This window comes from Artemia sp. Qi Xiang Cuo, chromosome 2 (genome assembly GCF_049724085.1).
Source record: "Artemia sp. Qi Xiang Cuo chromosome 2, ASM4972408v1, whole genome shotgun sequence".
Classification (NCBI taxonomy): Eukaryota; Metazoa; Arthropoda; class Branchiopoda; order Anostraca; family Artemiidae; genus Artemia; species Artemia sp. Qi Xiang Cuo.
The window spans coordinates 37,902,213-37,929,247 of NC_142795.1; the positions used below are offsets into that span (position 1 = coordinate 37,902,213).

At 35.1% G+C, this 27,035-nt stretch overlaps 1 protein-coding gene across 1 annotated transcript in view; it reads left to right on the forward strand.

Moving 5' to 3' along the window:
* The window catches only part of sif (guanine nucleotide exchange factor still life), a 285,383-nt gene that overhangs the window by 165,451 nt on the left and 92,897 nt on the right, over positions 1–27,035 (forward strand). Inside the window, exons 11-12 of the mRNA XM_089106536.1 lie at positions 3,814–3,957; positions 14,105–14,287. Of these exons, the coding sequence (XP_088962662.1) occupies positions 3,814–3,957; positions 14,105–14,287 (327 nt within the window). The remainder of the gene's footprint in view (positions 1–3,813; positions 3,958–14,104; positions 14,288–27,035) is intronic.

The following is a 27,035-nucleotide window of genomic DNA, read 5'->3' on the forward strand; positions in this document are numbered from 1 at the left end:
AGATGGTTTCCTAAAAACATGTTGTTTCTGTTTGCTATATGGCTTCTAGTTTCCTAACCATGACTTCTAAGGTTTTGTTTTTATGATTGATCGCACCTGTCCAAAAATAAAATGGTTTCTGTAGAAAGAGAAGTTTTTTTTCTCTGATAGACTTACGGGGCAATGTTCAAGCCCATTTCCTTTACGCTCAAGGAATCCAGGTGTAAATATAGAACTGGCGGTATGGAGATGGGATTGGAGGTACAAGGAATGGTGTCAGACTAAGAGACAAACGAGTTCAGTTGGCATAAAAAGTCTGCTTTTGGTTGTTTGATATGAAAATCCCAAATAGCCTACTAGTCGCATGTTTGTTTGGGATTCAACGTTTTTAACTGCAAAGTTTTTTTTTCCAACCTTTATTGAAGTTGGTTTGCTGAATAAGTATTCATTTAATGGAAGTTAAAATCTCGCATTTAATCCTTTCCGGTTTTTGGGTAGTCAACTTAATGTAGCGTGTAGAGGAATTGATTATCTTCCTATCAAAAATCCTGGACCGTCATTCGTCTTTAGAATGAAATTATCTGGTGAATTGATGAACGTGGTCTCCAAGAAATCCATTTCTCTGCTTACCTTTCCTGTAAAACCCGCCTCGATCAGATCCCATTTTCCTGCACCAGAAATCTTGAAGTTATTCTTTGTTTTAAGGTGCTTATATTGTGTTAGTCCGCTTTATGCTGGAATACCTGGAACTTCCTGGCCGCCACTCTAGAGGATCCGTAATAGGGCTAGATTTCAGGCTGTAGCACCACCAAGGATCAACTACTACTCTTGAAGGCGAGTTTTGATGGGGAATGGTCAATGACTTTCTCCGAGAAATACTCGAAAATAACTGTTTTCAATGCTGCAAATTTATAGGAAGCCCTTTGCTTGAGAGGAAAAATCAGAGCTACCTTTTGATTCGTTGAAGCGAAGGCTCAACAGATACATTAAACATAGTAACTAAACTAGATAAAAGACTAAAAGCAAGTTTGAATCCCATGATATATTAGTTGCTGCAAAATATGTTTTAGCATTTTGTTTTGTGGAGGTGGGGATTACTAATATTTTTCTGTATAGCACATTAATTAAAAAATGTAAATTAATTCTGACACGGAGTTTCTTCTATTCAATGACGATATATTCAAATGAGAAATTGTAAATTAGATTTTTTTTTTATGGAAATGTTCATCACCCTGCGATTATCTTTTTTTTTAATCTTAGTTTTGCGGCGCCAGGTATAATTAAATATTTGATTGACTGCTAGTCTTTTATCAAAGTTTTTAGATGACTAACAAATCTCTTCTTGTAAGAATCAAGAGAGAATCTTTTAGGGGTAACTTCCTCCGGAAGAGCATTCCTGATCGAAGTGCAACGTTGGATAAAGCTGATCTTCATGCGCGCTGTTCTCGACTTGTCAGCCTCAAGGTAATTGGACCGAGCTGTGTGTCTTCATGTTTGTCTTGTTGATTGGATAATTGGAGACACAATAAGAGAAAGCTCCAGAGAATGTGGTGAATTTAAGTACTTGTAAAAAAAAGCCATCGATGCTATATTAAACCTCTCACTCAAAGACTGGAGAAAGTTGTGGGGAACGACTAAACCTGCCCTATTAGCCCTATTTTGTTTTTTTGGAATGATGACGTTAACGTTTTTGGAGCGTCAGCACACAGCATCCATACTTGGCAATGGGTCTGATGCAAGGCTTCTAAAGTGGGATGATCAAGCTGAGCGGTAGAAGGTTTTTGCACCGAAGGGGTTATCCCAGCTTTCTTGCGAAGGAGGTTCTCACACGATCAAGGTGGGTGTTCCAAGGGAGATCTCTGGAGAAGCAGATTCTAAGGAGACGAAGCTCGTCGACTTTCTTTATAGCTTCGTTCAAAAATAAAGCTGGGCTTTATGCGAGGTACTTTTGATTGGGAGATCATCAGCTCTTTTATTTGGATATATTGAACCTGACCATCCAGGCATCAGACCACTTTTGAATTTCCAAAATATCTGTCTGTAGTGGCAGGAAGGTTTTGACTGGGTTTTTATGTTTTGGGATGACTAAATGTGCCGTGGTGTCATTGTCAAAGTGATGCAGAAGGCTCACAAGGTTATCCCTCTGCATCACTTTGCCAATGATACCACAACACATTTAGTCATCCCAAAATATGATGATCCTATCAAACGTTCTTCCTCTACTAGCTTGAAGAGAATATTACTAACTGCAGTAACGATGTAAAGCTTTGAGAGTTTTGGGATTTTTTTAAAACATTGTAGCATTATATGTAGTTGTACATTGCAATATTGCATTCAACGTATACTTGGATATTGCAATATAGTGCAAAACACTTTTTCGAGGGGCCGATCACCGATTTCGTCAAGCCTATTAAAGGGGTTCAAATTTGACTTTAGTTGAGTTGTTTTATGGTCTACAGGATGACCGTTGGAGGGAAAAATATCTCTCACACTTTATTTTAAGACTCTTCATCGTTACTTGATCACTATATTGTTGGCTATTCATTTGTAAATATTCCATATTAGAATTTGGATACATATTTTTCCTTCTGCGGGGTATCGAAGGATTTTTGCTCAGCCTATTTTTTAAATATGTATTAGCTATTGTCCGTTCTCTTCTTACGTTGTCCTCTTATTTTTTGTTTATAATATAAAAATGGAAAAATTTGATAAAAGGTCATGCCATAATTCTAATTGTTTACTGATGTAAATTATGTTGCTACACTCATTTTCGTTATTTATGATTTTACCGGGAAAAAAATATTTCGACTATCTGATTGCTAAGATTTGGATCAGCGACGGTAATGCGGACTGGTAGGATTTCTGTTTATTTTGATAAAAGATTTCTTATTCATCAGGAGAAACGGTTGAATTTCAAAATAAATAGAATGTTGTAATTTTTCAACGATCCTTGTGGTTGTGTAGCAGATGACTTTGTTATTTGTAAATCGGCTCCGTGTTTTCTAAGACAGATCGATATTTTGCTTGGGGAGCAATTTATTGATACCTGTTTCCAACATTTCCCACGGCTCGTTTCTTGGGATGCTAATTGCCACAGCTTTTCAAATCTTGGCAAACGTGAGGTGTATCTGATTGCAATTAAGTAAGGTTTTGAATTTTCTTGGAGAGGTCTTTGCTCGGCAAACAATGCCCTGGACTAAATAGAAGAAACTAGCTTATTTATTTGTATTAGTATTGATCAGCAGGGATTAGAGTTTCTTTTTTTTCATCATTTATTCAGAATGTTCTTACAATATAATCACTTTTCTAGTTTCATGCGCTAAAAATTACAAAAATGCAACACTATTTTTTTGCCGCTGCAAGGTCTCTTTCAGGGTTACGGTAACGCCATTCGGAAGCCAGGGGAAATGGCTCTATCCTGGTTTTGAGGGATTAAAAAACACACTGAAAAGGATTATTTTTTAATGAAAATCAGAAAATTTTTGACAATATTGCTTTTGAAGTCAAAACACTAATTGACCCTTAAATTCCTCAGCGATATTCTCTAAAGATAAAAACTAATGCCCCAAAATGAAGAAAAACACTTTGGATTAATAAGCCTTTTTGTAACTAATTTGATTAATTCCATCCTCAAATGGGCTTAAATACAATGTTCAATCCCTAACGTTCAGGTGTGTCAGTAGTTAAATGATTCGGCAATTGAAAAGATCAAGTATGATATGTTAAACTTGTTAGCTGAACTTACTAACTTCTTGGGCCAAATCACCAGGATCGGTCGATGAAGAGCAGTAAGATTAAAGTTAAAATTCGTATTTTAATTTTCAATGTTACTAGGCCCCTTGCCAAGCAGAACTTGAAAATTGGGTTAACAGCATTCATAGCGCATGTGCAGCAGCCTTTGCCAGACACAGGGGAAAAACTGGAACTCTTCATCTCTTACAAGAAGAAATTTACCGTATTGAACGCTCTATTGAATCTGTAAGTATCATAATGTTTCTGTTTTCCCAAATGCATTATATCTTCCTTTCACATTCATATAAATAATCTGGAAATGCAGCTTTTAATATCGGAATAATTTTGCCGTATCTTGATGTTCAAAAAGAAACTTCTAACAAATAATCAACAGATTCTCCATTATCCTCAAAAAACCCAAAGCCTATTTTTATGTTTTTTCCCTCTCCTATAAAGTTTATATTGAGTAGCATAACGCATTAGAGCTGTTGTAATAGGAGGATGGATCAGTAGATCTTTCCTTGGAATATGGAAGGGGGAGGGGAGACAGCCTGGAAAATATCAAGACCTGAAGATTTTGCTGTTTTAGTCTTCCTGAAACCTCTGAATGGTGGTTGAAATGCTGCACCTCCGGGCATATTCAGGAGAATTTCCTCATATCTTACAAGAAAAAACTGGGGGGGGGGGGAAATGGGACCCTTCATCTCTTACAAGAAGAAATTTATCGTATTGAACGCTCCATTGAATTTGTAAGTATCATAATGTGTCTGTTTTCCCAAATATTGTTTCTGTTCATAATGTTTCTGTTTTCATAATTTTGCTGGTTTAGTCTTTCTGAAACACCTAAATAGTGGTTAAAATTCCGCTTGAAGTGTGGGGGGTGAGGGGAGGGTAGTTCCACGCATATTTAGGATAACTTCTGTTCGTTTAAAAATTTTATGTTGCTCTTTGCTTCGGTTTGATTTTTTTTACGAATGCTGTGAGAAGCCAATAATCTGAGAAAAATCACATGATTATGTTACATTGCAAAGAATGCATTAAAATGGGAATTCTTGTATATGCGCCATTTTATCTTTCTGTTGTACGATATTGCTGAGCATGTTCTAAAAGCCTTTTGTTTTTATATTTATGTTATGTCAATATTACTCCTCTAGAAGCTGCGTTAGGCTGCAAAGCCCTTTTTTGGGCTTTAAACGAAAGTATTTTCCACATTTTTCAAGCCCTAATATTCAAAATTGTAACATAAACTAAATCAGAAAAATGTTCTGAAAATTATGAAACACTTGGGATTGGTATAATTCATAAATTTTGTATCAAAATTGACTTTATTTTAATAACTTTTCTGTCACAATTCTTTAAAATGAGTTCATTTTCTTCTAGCTTACTTGATGCTTAATGAGATTAAGCTAAATCTAGCATCGTCTAGAAAAGTGATTAGCTTCCTCAAGCAAAGATCTCGCTCGCTAGAAATTTGGAGCCTCTATAACGGTCTTTGCTTCCTGTTCTTAAAAGTTTACTGCTTTTCTACGGAAATGAAGCTGTCCTGCTGGAACTTTCTTGATGACAGTTCTCAAAGCTCTTATTTGAAGTAGAACCATTTAAAGTTGTATTTAAAACAGCATTAGTATTTTGAAACTTCTTTTTAATTAGTTCTAATGTGTTTTGATTACATGTTTTAATGTCAAGAGTTAGACTACCCTAAGGGAAGATCTTCTCTCGGAACTTTTAATTCCGGCAAATTTTTTTCTTGTTTAATTTACCAACTAACAAAATTAAAGAAAACAACAGATTTTTAAAATGTTAAATTAATGAGCAATTTTAAGATTTAAACGAACACAATATTAACGTAAATATGACGGAAGGGGGAACTACTCACTTCCCTCTTACCCCAACCTCCCACTTTTAATATTAACTTTTGTATTATCCTTAAAAAATGCATTTTTAAACGTTTATTTTTTAGAAACGATAATATTTTCTGTTCAAGTTTCTAGAGAGACATTTAAAAAAAAAGCCACTAGGTAAATTCACACTGATTTCGTTCCAAAAACTGCATCTTCTGCTCCACTCAATTTTCATCTCCACGCATGTTCTCATACTTTCTAATGATAGCGTTCGCTGGATTTACTTAATAAGTGCCACTCATGAGTAATCGTTTAAGCAATCAAACAGTTCGTGGTAACGAACTGTAAGTAAAGAGCGACCCGGCTCAATGGTAACCGAAACTTTAGAAAACGGAATTTTGATACCAATAGATACATCAAAAGAATCCAGTGTTAATGCTAATTTCAAATATATAAGTTTCATCAAGTTTAGTCCTAACTATCAAAATTTACATGCCTGAGAAAATTTGGCTGATTTTCGAAAAAAGGGGGAAAGACCCCCTAAAGGTTATAGAACCTTAATGAAAATCACACCATCATATTCATTGTATCAGAAAACACTACTGCAGAGGTTTCAAGCTCATATCAACAAAAATGTGGAATTTTGCATTTTTTGCCAGAAGAAAGATCACGGATGCGTGTTTATTTTTATTTTTATTTTTTTTTTCCAGGGGTGATCGTATCGACCCAGTGGTCCTAGAATATCGTGGGAGGGCTCATTTCAACGGAAATTATAAGTTCTAGTGCCCTTTTTAAGTGACCAAAAAAAATGGAGGGCAACTAGGCCCCCTCCCACGCTCATTTTTTCTCAAAGTCACCCGATCAAAATTTTGAGATGGCCATTTTGTTCAGCAGTGTCGAAAATATGATAACTATGTCTTTTATGATGACTTAATCCTCCGAAGTCGCCGGGAGGAGGGCTAAAAGTTATGAACTTTACCCAATGTTAACATACAGTATTGGTTATTGGGAAATATACAGACGTTTTCAGGGGGGATTTTTTCTGGTAGTGGGGGGGGAGTGGGTCGGGGGTTATGTGGGAGGATCTTTCCATGAAGGAAGTTTTCATGGGGGAAGGGACGTTGCTATGAAGGGGACGCCAGATTTCCCAGCATTATTTAAAAATTATCAGAAATTAAATATAAAAAAAAACAAGTTTTTCAACTGCAACAGCAGCAACATCTAAACTTAAAACGACAGAAAACATTACGCATATGATTGGGTTCACCTCCTAGTCAATACCTCGCTCTTTAAGCCAAAGATTATTTAGTATACTTTCATAAGAGCTATTTATTCTAATTAACGGCATTTGTGATTAAAGGGTCATTTTTAAAGAATTAGAACAAAACTTCAACTTTTTCTAGAAAAGCAAGGTATTGAATAGGAGGCGAACCCTCTAATATACGTATTAACAATATATGAATATAGAAGTTCGTTGCAAAAATGTGGAATTTCCATTTTTTGCCAGAAGAAAGATCACGGATGCGTGTTTATTTTATTTTTTTATTTTTTTCCAGGGGTAATCGTATTGACCCAGTAGTCCTAGAATATCCTAGGAGAGCTCATTGGAACGGAAATTAAAAGTTCTAGTGCCCTTTTTAAGCGACCAAAAAAATGGAGGGCAACTAGGCCCCCTCCCATGCTCATTTTATCTCAGTCACCCAATTAAAATTTTAAGATAGCCATTTTGTTCAGCATAGTTGAAAATATGATAAGCATGTCGTCCAGGATTAATTAATCCACAACAGTTCCCAGGGCAGGGGCTGCAAGATATGTACTTTGCCCTTTACTTACATATTTTATTTGTTACTGGGACGTAAACAAAAATTTTCAGGAAGGATTTTTTTATGGTGAGGGAGAGGCTGGAAGCGTGGGTTACTCGGGAGAATCTGTCCGTGGAGGATGTTTCTTTGGGGTAAGGGACATTTCTATGAAGGGGGTGCCGGATTTCCAGGCATTACTTAAAAAACGATCTGAAATTAAATTTAAAAAAAAAGTTTTTTCAACTGAAAGTGAGAAGCAACATTAGAACTTAAAACGAACAGAAATTATTACGTATATGAGGGGGTTCGCCCCCAAGTCAATACCTCGCTCTTTACGCTACAGTTCTTTTTTAGTGCTTTCAAAAGAGCTATCTATTGTAATTACACGGCCTCTGTGATTCAGGGGTTTGTGAATTTAACAAAATTTTAACTTTTAACGTAAAGAGCGTGGTATTGACTAAGGGGAGAACCCCCTCATATACGTAATAACACATAGGCTACGTAATAAAAAAAAACAATAAAAAAGAACAAGCGATACGGCTCAATAGTAATCGAAACTTTTAAAAACGGATTTTTTATGTCAATAAATGTATAAAAAGAATGGGCTTATAAAGTTTAGTATTACTCATCAAAGGCTATGAGCCTGAGAAAATTTACCTGATTTTTTAAAGAGGGGGGAAACATCCCCTACAAGTGAAAGAGGTTTAATGAAAATCACACCGTCAGATTCAGCCTATCAGAAAACCCTATTACATAGGTTTCAAGCTCATATCTGCAAAAATCTGCAACTTTGTATTTTTTGCCAGAAGAAAAATATACGAATATAGAAGTTCGTTACGTAAGGTAATTTGTAAATTACGTCATAACCAAATTTAGAGACATCCATTTAACAAAAGAAAAGTAAAATTTTTATGCAAATTGTGTTTACTTATTCAATGACGGTGAGCCAAAATAAAAGCTGCATTAACTAAAAACGATCAGAAATTAAATGAAAAAAAACAAGTTTTTTAAACTGAAAGTAAGGAGCGACATTAAAACTTAAAACGAACAAAAATTATTCCGTATATGAAAGGGGCTGTCCCCTCCTCAACGCCTCGCTCTTTACGCTAAAGTTTGACTTTCTCACAACTCGTATTTTTTTAAACAATAAAAAACTTTAGCGTAAAGAGTGAGGCGTTGAGGAGGGGACAGCCCCTTTCATATACGAAATAATTTCTGTTCGTTTTAAGTTTTAATGTCGCTCCTTACTTTCAGTTTAAAAAACTTGTTTTTTTATTTAATCACTTTAAAGAATTTAGGACAAAATTCACAGTTATCAAGACGGTCTATAAAGACTATAAGTAAATTCTTGATAAGTCGGCCTAAATTTCAGAAGAAGAAAAATATTCTGGAGATTTAAAACAGCAATAAATTTATCTCCCAGTCTGTGACAAATAACCCATTTACCTCAAATTCCTTTTCCCCTATTAAATTTTAAGGTCCCTGGCATTAAGAAATGTTTTTGGGAATAGTTTTAGGCTGAAAAGAAACCATTTAGACAGACATGCAGCCAAATTTAAGATTAGACTGTAGATTTCTGTAATTAATTTTTAAGCTAATTAACGAACATTTCACACTCCTCCTCCCATTAGGTCCTCTTTCCTTCTTTTATCGCCCTATGTGGGAGCGCTTAAATGAATTGCTAAAAAAAAACTGTAATTTCATTTGTTGTGCAAAATCGCAATTCCTGAGATAGCCTACATTGGTGGCTGGTGTTATTCTTCGTAATTTGTGTTCTTGATAGGTTACCGAAAGATAAGAAGAAAAAGGACACCTTAACATTTACACCAGACGCCAAAGACGTATGTCTTTTAGATTGGAATTAAATAAAAATAAAAAAATTCAATTGAAAATAAGGAGCAACATTGAAACTTAAAACGAACAGAAATTATTGCATATATGAGGGGGTTTGCCCCCTAGTCAATACCTCGCTCTTTACGCTAAACTTCGAATTTTGTTCGAATCACAAAGGCCGTTTAGTTAGAATAGATAGCTCTTTTGAAAGTACTAAGGAAACTTTTGCGTAAAGAGTGAGATATTGCCTAGGGGGTTAACCCCTCATGTACGGAATAATTTCTGTTCGTTTTAAGTTTTAATGTTGTTCCTTACTTTCAGCTCAAAAAACTTGTTTTTTTATTTAATTTATGATCGTTTTTTAAATAATGCTGGAAAATCCGACACCCCCTTCATAGAAATGTCCTTTCCCCCAACAAAAAAAAAAAAAAAAAAAAAAACACATTTTAAAAAAAAAACAAGTAAACACGCATCCGTGATCTTTCTTCTGGCAAAAAATAAAAAATTCCATATTTTTGCAGATAGGAGATTGAAACATCTACAGTAGGGTTTTCTGTTACGGTGAATCTGATGGTTTGATTTTCATTAAGATTCTATGAATTTTAGGGGGTGTTTCCCCCTATTTTTTGGAAGATAAGGCAAATTTTTTCACGCTCAACTTTTGATGAGTTAGACTAAATTGGATGAAACTTATATATATCAAATCCGCATAAAAATTCGATTCTTTTGATGCATATACTGGTATCAAAATTCCGTTTGTTAGAGTTTCGGTTACTATTGAGCCGGGTCGCTTTTTACTTACAGTTCGTTACCACGAACTGTTTGATAAAATTCATTAATTCATTTACTGCTCAAAAATGTTATTCAAAGTTCTAAATAAAAGCTGTTAAACTTATCTATGATATGTTGATAATGCAAGTATCATCAATTTGGATATCAATGGTAAAATGCAACATTTATTTTTCGACTTACAGTTGTCAGTATAGCTACAATTTCTCCTAGTAGGCCAAGAAAAGAAAAACTACCCGCACTAAAAAATGCTGCTGACAAAAAACATTGGGATTTCCATTCAATTTGATGCAATATTTTGCATACCTATTTTGGGCATAGCTTTGTCTTTGCCTGTTGATTATATATCTTAAGCTCTCTTTTTGTCTTTCATTGTCTTTCCTGACTTTTTCCATATAAATTGAAAAAATAGGTACTTGCATTGACCTCAACTCTAGCAAGATTAAATTTGAAATAAAACCAACAAAAAACTGAAGGAAATGAAAAAACCATTTCTTGTTTTAAAAGCTTAATAACGCCTATTTGCTTTCCATATACTTTTTAAGATAATATACGTCCATTTCCTTAATTTAAATATAGTTTCCGTTTCAACAATTTCCGTGTCATGTGAAAATAATTGAGTCATTTAGAATAAATATTTGTTAAGTGAAAACAACTTAAACACAAGGTTATGTGCTATTGATTACTATGGCCAATTCTTCAAGAGGCAGGGGGTACACAACTCCCGCTCCTTCGGCCACCGACTCAAGGGATCTGGAGTATAACTTAGAAATTTTATATTGCTTCCCATAGAAATTTACACATTGGAAATCTGCAAAATAAGACACGTTAGTTTTATCTCAATCTTTTTTTAATATTCTTATAAAAACTATTAAGTACTTAACATTTGAAATAAAAGGATTGAAGCATCATGGGGAAAAGCTAAAAGCTATTAAAAAATACTTTCAATAGACATTATTAAAATATTGTAGCAATCCTGCTTACTCCTTAATCCTTGAGCATTACTCACTCCTTCGATAGCTTATTCCAAGCATTCAACGTTTAAAAGAGAATACGGTCTAAATTTTATGCTTTTCCTTTCATCTTTTATCGGGGAGGTGCACCCCCCCCCCGCCCTGAGTTTTGGATAATTGAAGCTTTGTATCATATGTATCAACTTTTGGCTTTTACAGCTCGTCTTTGTCAATTTCAACGCTAATTTACATCATTGCTTTAAAGATTGCAATTCTGACAGAAATAAGCTTCAACAAAAACTTTTTGATAAAAAAAATAAGCTTAGTTTCTCTTGTAGATTGGTTTAAAAAACGTTTTCCGATGCAGTTTTTTTTTTCAAGTTAAAAAGCCATTGAGTCTAAGAAATAATGTCGTGTAATAATTAAAACCTCAAACAAACAGAAATTACTATCAATATATAAATAAAATCAAAAGGAATAGAAATTAGAATAAATAATAACGTTAAACATAAAGATAAGAGATATTGCTTTAGAAAAATAATAGAAGCCTAAAATGAACGTATATTAAAGTGAATGATCGAATCAAACTTTAAAGGAATAGAAATTTGCATACACAGGAATGGGGCTACTGCCCTTAGACCTTCTAAAGGCTAGAGTGTGAATTGTGCATTATTGAAAAATGTGAGAACGATCCCCAGATTTTTCAATTTCCGATCGAATGAACGACTCTCAATTTTTTGTGACCATCCTTTCTGTCTGACGCGGCTAGGCGAAAAAGTTGTTTTTTGCCCTTTTCTGGCTCTGCTTGAGGTTTGGTTTTGGTGGACTCAATATATTTTTTTCTGAATCGGATTTTCCTTCTACCAAAGACTTGACATATAAGTTTTGTACCGATCGGGAAAACAGTTTTCTGGTCATTCTTTCCCTTTTTTGGACAGCGACTGTGCCCGAAACACTTTTGTTTCTGCAAATTAGATTCCTCGTACCCCCCTCCCCCTCTTCAAAACGAATGTATAACCTTTTTTATTCAAAGAACGATCTCTGAAAATTCTGTACCACCAGATCCCCAAGATAAAACTTTTAAAGTTCTTTTTCACTATTAAACCTTTCTGTAAATAATTGGTAACTTGTGTAAATTACAGCCCTTGCTCCAGGGGCTATGGGGGGTGATGTCATCAGTAGAGGTATATTTATTGAGCCTTTCCAGTATTCTGAATAAGACGGCTATTTAAATTTCTGAAAATATGTGTTGGGTGGCTTATCAAATAGGGCTCGGGAGGGGGGGATGGTTGATCTTCAATCAATTCTCACTCTTAAACTGGGCACTAGAACTTGCCTATCGATTGCCTCCCCTTCCAAGCTTAAACGACTGCGCCTTCCATGCGAAGAGCCAAAGGAAAAAATAAATAACTAATGCATAGAAGGAACATGGGTCTTTACTTAGGTTATAGCGCTGCTGCCTCTGACTTTAAATGTGTAGTATTTTATCCGGGCTATAATTTGAAATTTGTGAGTTATACTCAGTTCACCCAGAAAGTAAATGTGTAGGCTACTCCCTGAACTTTACAGTATCCCCCCTCCTTCCATTGACCTTGACCATAATCTTATTTCGCCCGATGCCAGGTTTTGATATTAACTTGTAACAATTTACCATGGATACTTTGCATGTTCGCCACTTCCCTGACATATTTACATGCATTATGTTCTTGTAAGCTACTCCCAAGTTTACTTTCAGCTTCTTAAAATTTTATTTTAAATCAGTAGCAATGCCCTTGAACTGTGATGAAAAATTAATTTCCTTGGTCCATGTTAAATAATATATTTAAATTCATGCACACACGAGAAAAGACCATCATATCTTAAAATGAATCACTTATTTTTTTACGGCCACTTTTTTGCAAACTCGGTTACATCATTTTTTTTTTCGTTTTTTTATTTAAAATCTGAATAAGTACACGTATAATATTCTATGTTGTTACGATTTACATAAGAAAATAATGTATTGATCAAAATAGGTAACAATAAATGATAGGAAACAATGTAAAATTTCAGAACTACTTATTTTGGTGTTCAATGACTTAAAGGATTCGTAAAGGATACAGTGCTAGAATCGTCATATTAACAATCCTACTTGGAGCATATTCTAAAAACAAAACAAGGATAGCTTTTGGTGTCGACATGCTTGTTCCGTGTGTGGTTATAGTCAAGGCGCTATCAGGGGGAGGGGGGCTACCTATTTTGAGCCCCCCCCCCCTTCCGAATTTTTGCCCAACTCATAAAAATGTAAAAAAAAATTTAATAAAAAAATTTTTGATGCGTTTTTTAAATTTATTTGTAACCCTCCCCCCGGAACAAAAATCATGGAGACGCTCTTTGTTATAGCTAAAGATTGTCGGTACTAGTTGCTTCCAAAATTCTAAATTTTGAAGACTATGATTGATTACACAAGAATGCCAACCAAAGGCTGATTCTAAGAAATGGTTGTGAGTAATACTTTAGTTATAAACTCTGAGACTATTTCGTATCTTTTTGTGTGTAATATTCTTGATTTACAACTGATTCGTTCTCAGGCTTACTTTTTCTTGGAGTGCTTATGATTTTCGAATTGTGTATTGGTGTTATATTTCTTTGGCTTTCAATGCAATTATATATCTACGCAACGACAAAAAAGCTACGATGCAATTTATTTTATTCTTTTCTGTTTATTTTTTTTTATATTTGAAGACTCGTAGAAATCAGAACAGAAAACGGACATTTACTATGTTGGAATAACAACAACGACACAATTTTGCCTAATATGAGAGAGAGAAAAAAATAACACCTCAGTAATAATTTAAACAAGAATATTAAACCAAAGGCAACCTGCTCTTTTCTTTTAATGTTTTCACAAGGTTTTAATACTGTGACTACCGGATCTGTGTTGCTATATTTATTAATCAATCTCAAGTTCCGTGTACATATTGGTATGTGGAGGAAATATCCCGCGGTACAAATAAATAGGAGAGGATTTTTTCTTAATCAGTTATGATGCTGTTATTTTTTTATTGATTTTTTTTTTTATTAAGCGCTTAATGGTCTGTTTCATAATCTGTTGGTAAGTTTATGAAACAAAGATTAATGACGCAGCGTAAGCAATTACCCATGCATGAATAAAATGGTTCATTTTTCTTATTAGGACAGTAAGTTACGTCACATGGCTGAGCTTCAGTGTTCGGTTGTATCAGATTCTGATTCAAGACGACAGATTGCAGCTCAAATTGCTGGCTGGGATGACACTTTGGAGCGACTCCATTGTGAACAGTTTAGATTGAGGTGCTACATGGCTTCCCTACAAAGAGGAGAGCTACCCAACCCAAAGGTACAATTTTTTGTTATTTGTTTTAACTTAACTCTTTTTCTGTTATGTAGCCTTCTATTTTTTTCTTTTTACAATATTAAATCTATTAAAAATAACTAGGTAAACTGTACTCCAGACATCTTGACATAATTTCATCAACATGTTTTTTATGGTGGTGAAGAATAGGAGGTACTTGATCCTTGGATCTAGCTCTGCTGGCCCCCCTTCCCTTAGTCGTACACATGGCCAAACTATAATATAAACGTCCAGACTGCCGTTTAATTATTCTCTCAACTTTCTATTGAAGATTTTATAATCGGGCATCAAATTACTAGGCTCCTGCAGATTTTAGCATAATATAATTTAATATATTCTTGAGTGATATGAAACCTTAAAGAAGAATAAATATTAACAGAAGACAAAGGGATTTCGTCCCAAACATCGTATATGTTTGTTATTTTAATTTGAGATAAACTTCGATAGTATTTATTAATGTGTATATTCTCGTATGAAAGGCACATGGATCATAAAGATACTGAAATGTTTATAAAGCAGAACAAATATTACTACCTGTGATAAATCGTGTTGTTTAATCCTGGTTTCAGCGGTACCTAACAACCTAGTAAGAGACGATCTCGTCCCATACTAAGAAATAAAATAACCCATAACTCCAAAACCAAAGTACACTATCAGAACCGCCTTGTCCGAAACTCATATATAGTAAACTTACAGTCTCTTTGCTTGAACAGCAAAGAAAATATGTGGGCTTAATAAACAAGTAAAGTGGCTTGAACTACGATATTCTGCATCGATGGCATCTTTTTTTTCGTTTTTTTTCCTCCTCAGTTAGCTCGGCACTGTAAAATTATAGAGAGCTGTTTAATGGCTCGTTTGAAAAGAAATTGCTACATCTAGAGCCTTTGGTAATTAAAAAAGTTTTTAAAATAGAAGCAATTTTTACAAAAAAAACTGCATTTTCATGTACAAGCTTTATCAATGACCTCATAATCATAGGTTGCATAATGGTGTACTATTCCAACTAAGAAAAAACCTATGGCTTTTTCTTAGCTGGAATAGTAAGAGACGATTCTCAGTATCACCATATCCCAGATAAGCAACTTTTCAGAAAATGCTAGTATTGTCTTAACTTCTGGTTACTTTATGCCGTGGTTTGTTCTTTTATTAGGTTTCAGCTATATCCGATGAAACTTACATAGTCCCTATTTATAATACACTATATCGATCCATTGTGAATTTCTTATATTAACTTGTCGAAAGATAAACGTGTATAAATATTGCATTCACTTGTTCCGTCATATATGGTTACAAACCACGATTTTGACGTCATTCATCAAGCTTGTACATAAAAATGCAGTTTTTTTTTGTAAAAAGTGATTCTATTTTAAATACTATTTGTTTTTTTTTAATTACAAAAGGCACTAGATGTAGCAATTTACTTTAAAATGAGCAATTAAACAGATTTCTATGATTTTCCAATGCCGAGCTATCTTTGGAGGAAAAAAAACATGCCGTATATGCAGAATATTGTAACTCAAGCCAATTTTCTTGTTTTTCTATCCAATATATTTTCCTCGTTTTTTTAGCCAATGGACGGTAAGTTTACCATATAGTGGTTTCGGACAAGGCGGTTCTAATACTGTATTTTTTGCTTTGATCTGACACTTATTTTAGGAGTTGTGGGCTATTGTATTTCTTAGTATTGGACGTGATCGTCTCGCATCTTTTTTTCCGTTTTTTTTCTCCTCAGTTAGCTCGGCACTGGAAAATCATAGAGAGCTGTTTAATAGCTCATTTTAAAAGAAATTGCTACATCTAGGGCTTTTTGTAATTAAAATTTTTTTTTAAATAGAATCAACTTTTTTACAAAAAAAAAACTGCATTATGGTTACAACCTACGATTATGAAGTCATTCATCAAGCTGGCACATGAAAATGCGGTTTTTTTGTAAAAAGTGATTCTATTTTAAATACTTTTTTTTTTTAATTACAAAAGGCTCTAGATGTAGCAATTTACTTTAAAATGAGCAATTAAACAGCTTTCTATGATTTGCCATTGCCGAGCTATCTTTGGAGGAAAAAAAACATGCCGTATATGCAGAATATTGTAGTTCAAGCCAATTTTCTTGTTTTTCAATCCAATATATTTTCCTCGTTATTTTAGCCAAGGGACGGTAAGTTTACCATATAGGGGTTTCGGACAAGGCGGTTCTAATACTGTATTTTTTGCTTTGATCTGACACTTATTTTAGGAGGTGTGGGCTATTGCATTTCTTAGTATTGGACGTAATCGTCTCTTACTAGGTTGCAAGCTACTACTGCAACTCAGATTTGTTTTTTACTATAATTTACTACAACTATCGCTGCAACTCGGATTACAAAGAGGTAAAAGCCTATGGCTTTTTCTTAATTGAACTGTAAGAAACGATCCTTGATGTGGCACTATACCCTAGACAAGTAACTTTCAAAAGATTCTTGTATTATATTAACTTTTAGATACTATGGGCCGTGGTTTGTTCTTTATGTATTAATTTAATATTTCAGCTCCTATGGGCTAGAGTTCGTTCCTTACTACTCGATATGACAACACTTCTTAGGAGCTTTGAATTGTTGTTTTTGTTACCATTGGAGGTGTTTGCCTCTTACGAGGTTTTAGCTACCGTTCTAACCACGACTAATTGCTCCACAATTGTATGGGATAATTTTTCACACATATTATCACGTCATAGACACCATAAACTAAATGGTATATTCTTATTAGAAGTTATCACAGAGTAGTGGACAGAGAGGACTCTTTTTCCACTTTGAAGGTGTCGAGTTCAATACTCTCTGTGGTAACGATTGATCCTTACATTAAGCAGAAAGTCCATGAGGTGGTAGAGTGCATCTACAGCAAATAACCAATAGACTACCTACCATTCGTATTCTTTTTTATCATGTTACAATTGTGTGTTTCTCCATTTATTTGTTTTAAAACAGCTTTTAGCCATTCTCTTTACCTGATTTTTTAAATTGCGCTTTTTTGCTCAAATCTATTTCCTGGAGACCAATGGCGAACACATGTGGAGGATCCTCTCTCATTCGAGCCAATCGCCTAGTGATTCTGGTGGGCTTTTTCCATTAACGTTGAATGTCGTAACTGACGTAAGCCGTCGTATAATTGACGGCTGTATATGGTCCTTAAATTCGTCCATAGTCGCCTGATCAAATTCAGCATTATTCCTTTCTTTAACAAGCTCACTACTATCCTTTTCATTTTTCCATTGCGTTTGTTTGGTTTGTCTTACAGGAACTTCTTCTGGCTGAATATTACAAAGGAGTGCTCTTTTTAGCGGTAATTAATCTTGAGATTTGCTACAAGTCAATTTTTCTTTGCCTCTTGTTCGCGAAAGATTTTTTTTCTTTGTCTTTTAATCATTCTCATTGACACATAGTCTTTATATACTGACGTAACCTAAATGTTCAAACAAAGTTGGTAAGAAACAATCAGACATAAATCAGTCCTGCTGAGATCCTTTTAAAAAGTGGAAAGTCGGCTCTATGTCTGATTTTGGACTGATTCAAATTAACTTTTAGAATCTGCTATTAAGTAACGGGCATCTGCTTTTATCCAAGTCTTAAGTCGCCAAAAACTTTGTTATTCTTAGCTCCAAGCATCTTGGCCAATGTAAGATAATGCCACAATTTCAGCCACCTTAGATAGATTATATCTGACTCCAAATGGTATAAAATTACGGCATACGATATACAGTATATTTATTCATCATCGTTGAAACCCTCTTCCACCTCACTGTCAGCTACTCAGGATTGGCAGCTCTGGATCTGTAGTGCTTAAATCTAAGCGTCTTTATACTTTGCTTGATAATCAGAGGATTCTAGTAGATAGCCAAGCAACGGTTTTTTCACCTACAACCGGAATGTGCTGATGCATTGATGGATCGGTGGCTTGTGGGCACTTGGCAGAAGGGCAAATCACCTAAAAACCGTCATTTTCACCCGTAACTGCGGAAATGTCGATACATTGGTGGATATATGGTTAACGGATTGACGGTAGAAATATGGTAAATGCCACAAGGTACTGACTTCGAGCCTTTTGGGGCTATTACCATTTTTGCTGAGGGCTAGTAGAAAGTCACTGACTTTTTCTTACCCAATGAAGCCATTTCGTCTCTAAATACCCGTGGTCCAACTATCAACACGGTAGTTAACTGGTTAGTTACCAAGTATTAAGGATATCATCAAGTCGTCAATAAGGCAAAAACAATATCTAGTCCGATCAGTCAATACCGTGTCAATCACCCTTGACTATATTTCTTGTTCCAAAAATGTCAACCAAATTTTCAACCCAGTAAGCCTACTTCGCTCTGATTTATTTCCCTTCATCCTACCCCCTTTATAATCCGATGCCATTTGGCATATTAACTACTTTATTTTTATATATAGTGACGTTTCTGTAAACGTGTCATGACTAACCTTTCATCTGGAAGTAATGGCATTCTCTCTCAGAATCTTGTCCAGATTAATCCCCTATTCCTTGTGAGCTCCAGATTTAGTCAACCTTGATAGCTGTTTGCTTGGTTCTCCAGTTCTAAATAAAGTATTAGAACCTTTTTGTTGAGTTCTCCCTAAGCTCTGTCTGAAATTAAATAAAAAAAACAAGTTTTTTAAACTGAAAGTAAGGAGCGACATTAAAACTTAAAACGAACAGAAATTATTCCGTATATGAAAGGGGCTGTCCCCTCCTCAACGCTTCGCTCTTTACGCTAAAGTTTTTTATTGTTTTACAAGATGAAGTTATGAGACATATTCAAACTTTAGCGTAAAGAGCGAGGCGTTGAGGAGGGGACAGCCCCTATTCATATACGGAATAATTTCTGTTCTTTTTAAGTTTTAATGTCGCTCCTTACTGTCAGTTTAAAAAACTTGTTTTTTTTTATTTAATTTCTGATCGTTTTTTAGTTAATGCAGCTTTTATTTTGGCTCACCGTCATTGAATAAGTAAACAAAATTTGCATAAAAATTTTACTTTTCTTTTGCTAAATGGATGTCTCTAAATTTGGTTATGACGTAATTTACAAATTAACTTACGTAACTAACTTCTATATTCGTATATTTTTCTTCTGGCAAAAAATATAAAGTTGCAGATTTTTGCAGATATGAGCTTGAAGCCTGTGTAATAGAGTTTTCTAATACGGTGAATATGACGGTGTTGTTTTTTATTAAAATTCTTTCACTTGTAGGGGATGTTTCCCCCCTCCTTAAAAAATCAGGTAAATTTTCTCAGGCTCGTAGCCTTTGATGAGTAATACTAAACTTAAAAAAATTTACATATTTAGAATCAGCATTATAAACCCATTCTTTTGATACATTTATTGACATCAAAATTCCGTTTTTAAAAGTTTCGATTGCTATTGAGCCGTATCGCTTATTTTTCTTATTGTTTTTTTTTATTACGTATATATTATTGCGTATATGATGGGTTTTCCCCTTAGTCAATACCACACTCTTTACGTTAAAAGTAAAAAAAAAATTTGATTCACAAACCCCTGAATCACAAAGACCGTTTAATTATAATATATAGCTATTTTGAAAGCACTAAAAAAAACTGTAGCGTAATGAGCGAGGTTTTGACTTGGGGGAGAACCCCCTCACATACGTTATAATTTCTGTTCGTTTTAAGTTTTAATGTTGCTTCTTACTTTCAGTTGAAAAAACTTGTTGTTTTTGTATTTACTCTCTGATCGTTTTTCAAATAATGCTTGGAAATCCGGCGCCCCCTTCATAGAAATGTCCCATACCCCAAAGAAACATCCTCCACGGAAAGATTCTCCAGAGTAACCCCCTCCTCTAGCCCCCCCCTCCAGAAAAAAATCCTTCCTGAAAATGTCTGTATACTTCCCAATAACCAATAAATAATGCTGGCAAGTCCGGCGCCCCCTTCATGGCAATTTCCCTTCCCCAATGACAACTTCCTTCATGGACAGATCCTCCAACATAACCCCCGACCCACCCACCCCCCTAATACCAGAAAAAAACCCTTCTGAAAACTTCTGTATACTTCCCAATAACCAATACTATATGTTAACATTGGGTAAAGTTCATAACTTTTAGCCCTCCCCCTGGAGAAGTGGGGGGATTAAGTCATCCTAAAATACATATTTATTATATTTTCGACCATGCTGAACAAAATGGCTATATCAAAATTTTGATCGGGTGACTTTGGGAAAAAAAAATCAGTGTGGGAGGGGGACTAGTTGCCCTCCAATTTTTTTTGGTTACTTAAAAAGGGGACTAGAAATTTTAATATTCATTCCAATGATCCATCCTACGATATCCTAGGACAAGTGGGTCGATACAATCACCCCTGGAAAAAAAAAACACAACAAAAAACTGCGCACCCGTGATCTTTCATCTGTCCAAAAATACAAAATTCAACTTTTTCTCAGATAGAAGCTTGAAACCTCCGTAGTGCGGTTCTCTGATACGCTGAATCTGACGTTATGATTTTCATCAATCTTCTATAGATTTTAGGGGGTATTTCCCCCTTTTTTTGAAAATCAGCCAAATTTTCTCAGGCGCTTAACTTTTGATGGGTAGCACCAAACTTGATGAAAGTTATATATTTGAAATCAACATTGAAATCTGATTCTTTTGATGTATCTATTGGTATCAAAAACCCGTTTTCTAGAGTTTCGGTTACCATTGAGCCGGGTCGCTCCTTACTTACAGTTCGTTACCACAAACTGTTTGATTACCGTCTCTATTAGTTCAGATCCGAATTGCGCTGCTACATTTACTCCATATCGTAAACTTAAATTTTCGTTTTTTAACGACTCCGTTCTTCAAGTCTTAGCAATATTTTTAAAAACGTTTCTATTAAATTGTTTGATTCATTCAGCAATTCTTACATTGGTGTTTGTATGCATGATGAACAAAAAAATTAACAAAAAGAAAAGAAAAAACTGAATCGTTGAAAAAAACATATGTTCTCACTTCTGCTCTGAGCCTTTGATCTTGTTTCAGAACAAAAGAATTCGAAGTAAAACTGAGGAAATAGTTACAAAAAACTAAAATTATATAGCCACAATTTTTAAAACTTTCTCTGTTCACAGATTTTCTGTTTATTTATCGTATCATTATTAATTTATATATTTCAGTGTGCAATTAAGAAATAGGAATTTTTAGTAATTTAGAAAAGTGCGCAAGAAGAGAAAGGTCACTATTAGTAGTAAGCTCTACTTTTCCGCTGTATTTCACTTTTATTTTTACTTTTTTATTACAAGATTTGGAGCGCCACCGAAATCTGATGCGCTGCTAATCTTGGGGATTAATATACTAAATTCAACTGACCGTATAGATAGGTTCCGTCTTGTACATGTTTCAACTCCCTATATAAAAATATGCAAGATCTTGTATTTTTCCTGAGAAAGATGGTCACGGATGTGTTTTAGTGGATTTTTTTATTATTATTATCTTTACTAGTATCGAACCAGAGGTAATAGAAGATCAGACGAGAGAGATCACCGTAAATTGAATTCTATAGTGCCATTTTTGAGTAACATAGGCCATGTATCCAGTAAAGAAAATTAAGTCGCTAAGACTGGGAATAAGTAAAGGTGAAGAGGTAATGTTGGGTAACGAGAAGATCGATCAATTGGACAGCTTCACATCCGTATGTAGTGTTATTCCTAAAAACAGTAAGTGTAGTGAAGACTTTGAAAATAGAATAGCCATGGTCCAGGATGTTTTTTTCACAGTTGAGAAAAGTTTGGAAGAATGGGAAGATAAGTCTGTGAACCAAGATTAAAATATTGGAAACTACAGTAATGACACTGGTAAAGTATGCTTCTGAAGCGCGAACGCTCCGAAAGACGGAGGAGGATTTACTATATGCATTCCAGAGAAATTGCCTATGAATCGTTTTGAGTATCCGACTGACTAACCGTATTTTAAACAGTAAGCTGTACGAAAAACTTCGTTCAATTCCCCTTTCTAAGGCTATAATGAGCGAAAAGTTGAGATGGCTCCTACACGTTCTGCGGATGAAGGATGATAGGTTGTCAAAGATAGGCCTTGTCAGTCAACCATCTAGGGCCAAGCGAAAAGCAGGTCGTCCCCAAATGGGATGGGAGGACGTCCTAAGGAAAGATTTAAGGGGAATGGGAATTTCTTGGGAGAGTGTAAAGAGGAAGGCTTTGAATAGATTGGGATAGAGGATGAATGTGCATAGCTGTGTTGGCCTCATGCAGCTTGGTCCTGTAGTGAGTTGTGAGTAGTAGTAGTAGTAGTAGTAGTAGCATATATCCAGTAAAACTAACGGCTATAAGTATTGAATAGTTGCCGATAATGTATTGAAGCGCAGGTTAATGGGTCTTCTTGTGGAGGAGGTTAGTACCTAAGGCCTAAAAAAAGGTGGATTCCGACCCTGATTGTTAAACTTCCCGTAAGAGGTGGCTCTGATAAATGTAGAGAAGGATTAAGTTCCTAACCCTCCTTCATTTAGAAGAATATATCTAGACTAAGCGTATATTACTGATGATGAGGTTGTGACAGCCCCGTTTTTTTGCAGAAACGGCATTGTGGCAAATAAGTATAAAGTGTTAAACTGGGAGTTTGACGGGGGCGTCGACCTTCCTTTAACATAGAGAAATTTGATTTCACGTTGAACATGTATACTCCTAAATGAGCCCCTTTTCTTGAAACATTTTCGCAGAATAGTCAAACTTTATTGTAAAGAGTGAGGGGGGGCGAAGGTTGCTATAGCCCCCTTTGCATACAGGAGAGTTCTGATTATGATGTTAAAACAAACGAAAATTAATTTTTTTAAAAGAAGTTTCTTCTAATGAAACTAAAGAGGAGCATTGAAATTCAAAACAACCAGAAATTATGATAAAATGCTTTCAGTAAAATAGCTGTATAAATTTTACGTAAAGACTTGGATTTAAGAAGGATGGCAGTCCTCCTCATATATAGATGATTTTTGTCTGTTTTAAGACTTAATGTCGATCTCCAATTTCATTCGAAAAACTCAAGGTCAGAAAAGGGTTAAAAAACTTTTTCTCTTTTGACTTGTCATGGAAGAATGGTCAAACGAACTTGGAAAGGAGCTCATTCGATTGGACGTTGAAGGTTATGGTACCCTTATTGAGGGCCTACTGTGATTTGAGGGCAACCAGCCTCCCTCCCTTACCCCTTTTCCTTGCCTCCCGTATAACCCGAAAGTCCATGATATTGAGTTCAAGTTTGGGACAATCATTTTGCTCAGAAATGTTGAAAGGTCTAATAAGTTTGCCTCGTTGGTCAACATAACCTTCCATAGCTCTGGGAGCAATGGCAGCAAATTATGTAATTTAACCACTGTTCGCAGATAGGTTTTAGTAGAAAAGCTCTTAGGGATTGTTCGCTAGGCCAAGATTTCGAGAACTTTACGAAAGTATAATCTGGAAACGACACGGGTATCTAAATAAATCAAAAGACGCTACAGATAGACAGATAAATCAGTATATTTCAACAGCTCTGGGACCATATGCACAAAAAAAAATATTACAAAACAAGGAAATCGCCAACAAAACTACAAAGCACAGAAAAACGGAATAGAAAGCAAACAAAATACCTAATCTATGGACAGAATAGCTTAAACACATAAACTTTTCCTTTTTTTTAAGCATTTATCTAAAGACACACCGATTCAGATATTCAATGCAGATTAATACAGATTTCAATAAAGGCTAGGACCTCTGTCCATCCACCCAAAATTATATTCTTAAAAGTTCTATTGAAAGTTTATTTCACAAAACTGCTGTTGATCGAAAACTTTGACTGAATATTCACGCTTTGTCCAATATTTAAATTAAAATACAATGTTTTTATTCTTAAGCTGAAAAACTGAAAGAAACTTTACATATAACCCTAATATCAATCAGCAATATAACTATGTCAGTAAAAAATGAACGAAGATTAACTTTAAATACGTTTTAATAAAAAAAAGCTTTTCAAAGAAAAGCAAAGATCCACGTTAAAATCTAAGACGAGCAGAAATAAAACTCAAACTTAAAAGGAACAGAAACTACTATTAATGAATAAACCAAACTAGAAATCAAAATATATAATTATATAAAACATGAAGATAGCAGATACTGTTATAAATAAATGAGTGAATCCTAAAACGAGCAGAAAATAAAATAATTATTTAATTGATCAGCAATAGTGACAGAAACATAAAAAAAACTGAATTTTGATATCAATAGATACATCAAAGTATCAGCTTGTTCTGCTGATTCCACATATACAAGATTCATCAAGTTGAGGGAATCTTAATGAAAATCCCACCATCAAATTCAGCGTACCCTAGAATCCTACTGTAGAAGTTTCAAACTCCTATATACAAAAATGTGGAATTTTGCTATTTCTGCCAGAAAGTAGATCACAGATGCGTGTTTATTTGCATTTTTTTTTTTTTTTTTCACGGGTGATCGTATTGCAATTATGGTCCTAGAAAATCGCATTCGAACGGGAATTAAAAGTTCTGGTACCCTCTTTAAGTGACAAGAAAGATTGGAGGATAACTGCCCCCCCCCACCAGTGACGGATCCAGAGGGGGGGCAAGGGGGCGCCCCCCCCTAGCGTAGTCGAAAGTAGTGTAATTTACTTAATTAACTCAAGTTTGCGTTAATTACGCATAAAAAAACGCAAGTTTATCGGATCAACCTATTTTGCGCACCCCTAATTTTCGTTTTTCGGATCAACCTATTTTGCCCCCCCCCCCTAAAAAATCATGGATACGCCCATGCCTCCCCCGCCCATTTATTTCCCAAAGTTATATAATCAAAACTTTGAGATAGCCATTTTGTTCAGTATGATTGAAATATCAAATAACTTTGTATTTAGAGGTAAAATGACCCCCTCCCCCGAAGTTCGCTGGGAGAGGCCTGTAAGTTATGAAATTTGCCCATTGTTTACGATTTAATTAAAAATCTTTTTCCGCAAAATAAGTTTTTCAACGAAAAGTAAAGAGCTCCATTAAACTAAAACTGAGCAAAAATGGAATCAAATATTCTACCAAGCGTTAAACCACCACAAATCAGCATCGATAAATAAATGAAACCCAACACGACCAAATATTACAATAAATAACCGAGTCAAACTCAAAACGAGCAGAAATTAACATAAAATGGGCTCAAAACCCCTATGCCTTCCCAAGACCAGAACAAAATTTGCAGTATACTGAAAAAATGTAAATGTTTTTTACTTTTATAACTTTAATAAATCAAATAATATGAACATTATGATTACTAAATATCAGTATATGTATATAAAACTGACAATGCATATTCATTTGTATTGAATGAGCCCTTTTCGAAGTTCCCACGACAACTCCTTCGATACGAAGTGCCCTGGTCTAAACAACAACAACAAAAAATAATACATTGTAGCTACATCGATTTTAATTCTTCAAATCTCGAGCCTCCCAATCACGTTCGATCACTTTCGACTATTAAAAAGGGAACTAGGCCTTTCAATTTTCAATCGAATGAGCCCTTTTAGAAACGACAACGCTTTCTATAAACACCTAATATGCCCCCAGGGCATAAATTACAACCCTTACCCTAAGGGCTGTTAGGGTGGTTGTCATCCTCTACGACCGAAGTTCCAGAACTTTCAACTACGTTAAACAAAATGGACATCTCAAAATTTTGATTGGATGTGTTTGGGGGAAAAGGTGGGCGTGAGAGGGGGGTTAGCTACCGTCCAATCACTTTCAACAATTAAAAATGGCACTAGTTCTTTCAATTTCCGACAAAACTTTCAATAGCTTACAACCCTTGCCCTGAGTGCTGGGGGTTGGGGTCATTCTCAAAGACGAACTCAAAGACTAATTTCGAGAACTGTCTACTACGTTGAACAAAATGGCTGTCTGAAAATTCTGGTTGGATGTGTTTGGAGGAATGTGGTCGTGAGAGGGGGGTTAGTTACCCTCCAATCACTTTCGACTATTAAAAAGGGCACTAGCCCTCTCAATTTCCAATTGAATGAGTCCCTTTTGAAGTTTTACAACAAATCTATCTATAAACACCTTATATGCCCCCAAGGCAGAGCTTAAAACCTTTGCCCTTGGGGCTCTGGGGTGTTTGTCATCCTTAAATACATAATTTTGAGAACTTTCAACTACGTTGAACAAAATGGCTATCTTTAAATTTTGATTGAATGTTTTTGGGGAAATGGTGGACGTAAGAAGGGGGTTAATTAGTCTCCACTCACTTTCAGCTATTGAAAAGGACGATTTTAATTTCTAATCATATGAACCCTTTTTAAAATTTATATAACAAATCTCTATATAAAACTTATATGCCCCTGGTGCTTGACTTACAACCCCTGTACTGAAGGCTCTGAGGGGGTTGTTATCCTATAAGACCTTATTTCCAGAACTTTCAACTACGCTGAGCAAAATAGATATCCCACAATTTGTATTAGATGTGTTTGGGAAAATGATGGGCGTTAGTTGCTCTTCAATTACTTTCAACTATTAAAAAAGGCACTAGCCCTTTAAATTTCCAATTGAATGAGCTCTTTCTAAGTTTCTACGACAACACTTTCAATAAAAACCTTATAAGCCCCCAGGGCATAAATTACAACCCTTGCCCTGAGGGCTGTGGGGGGGGGGAGAAGTTGTCATCCTTAAAGACCTAATTGCCAAAACTTTCAACTACATTGAACAAAATGGCTATCTAAAATTTTTGATTGGATGTGGTTGA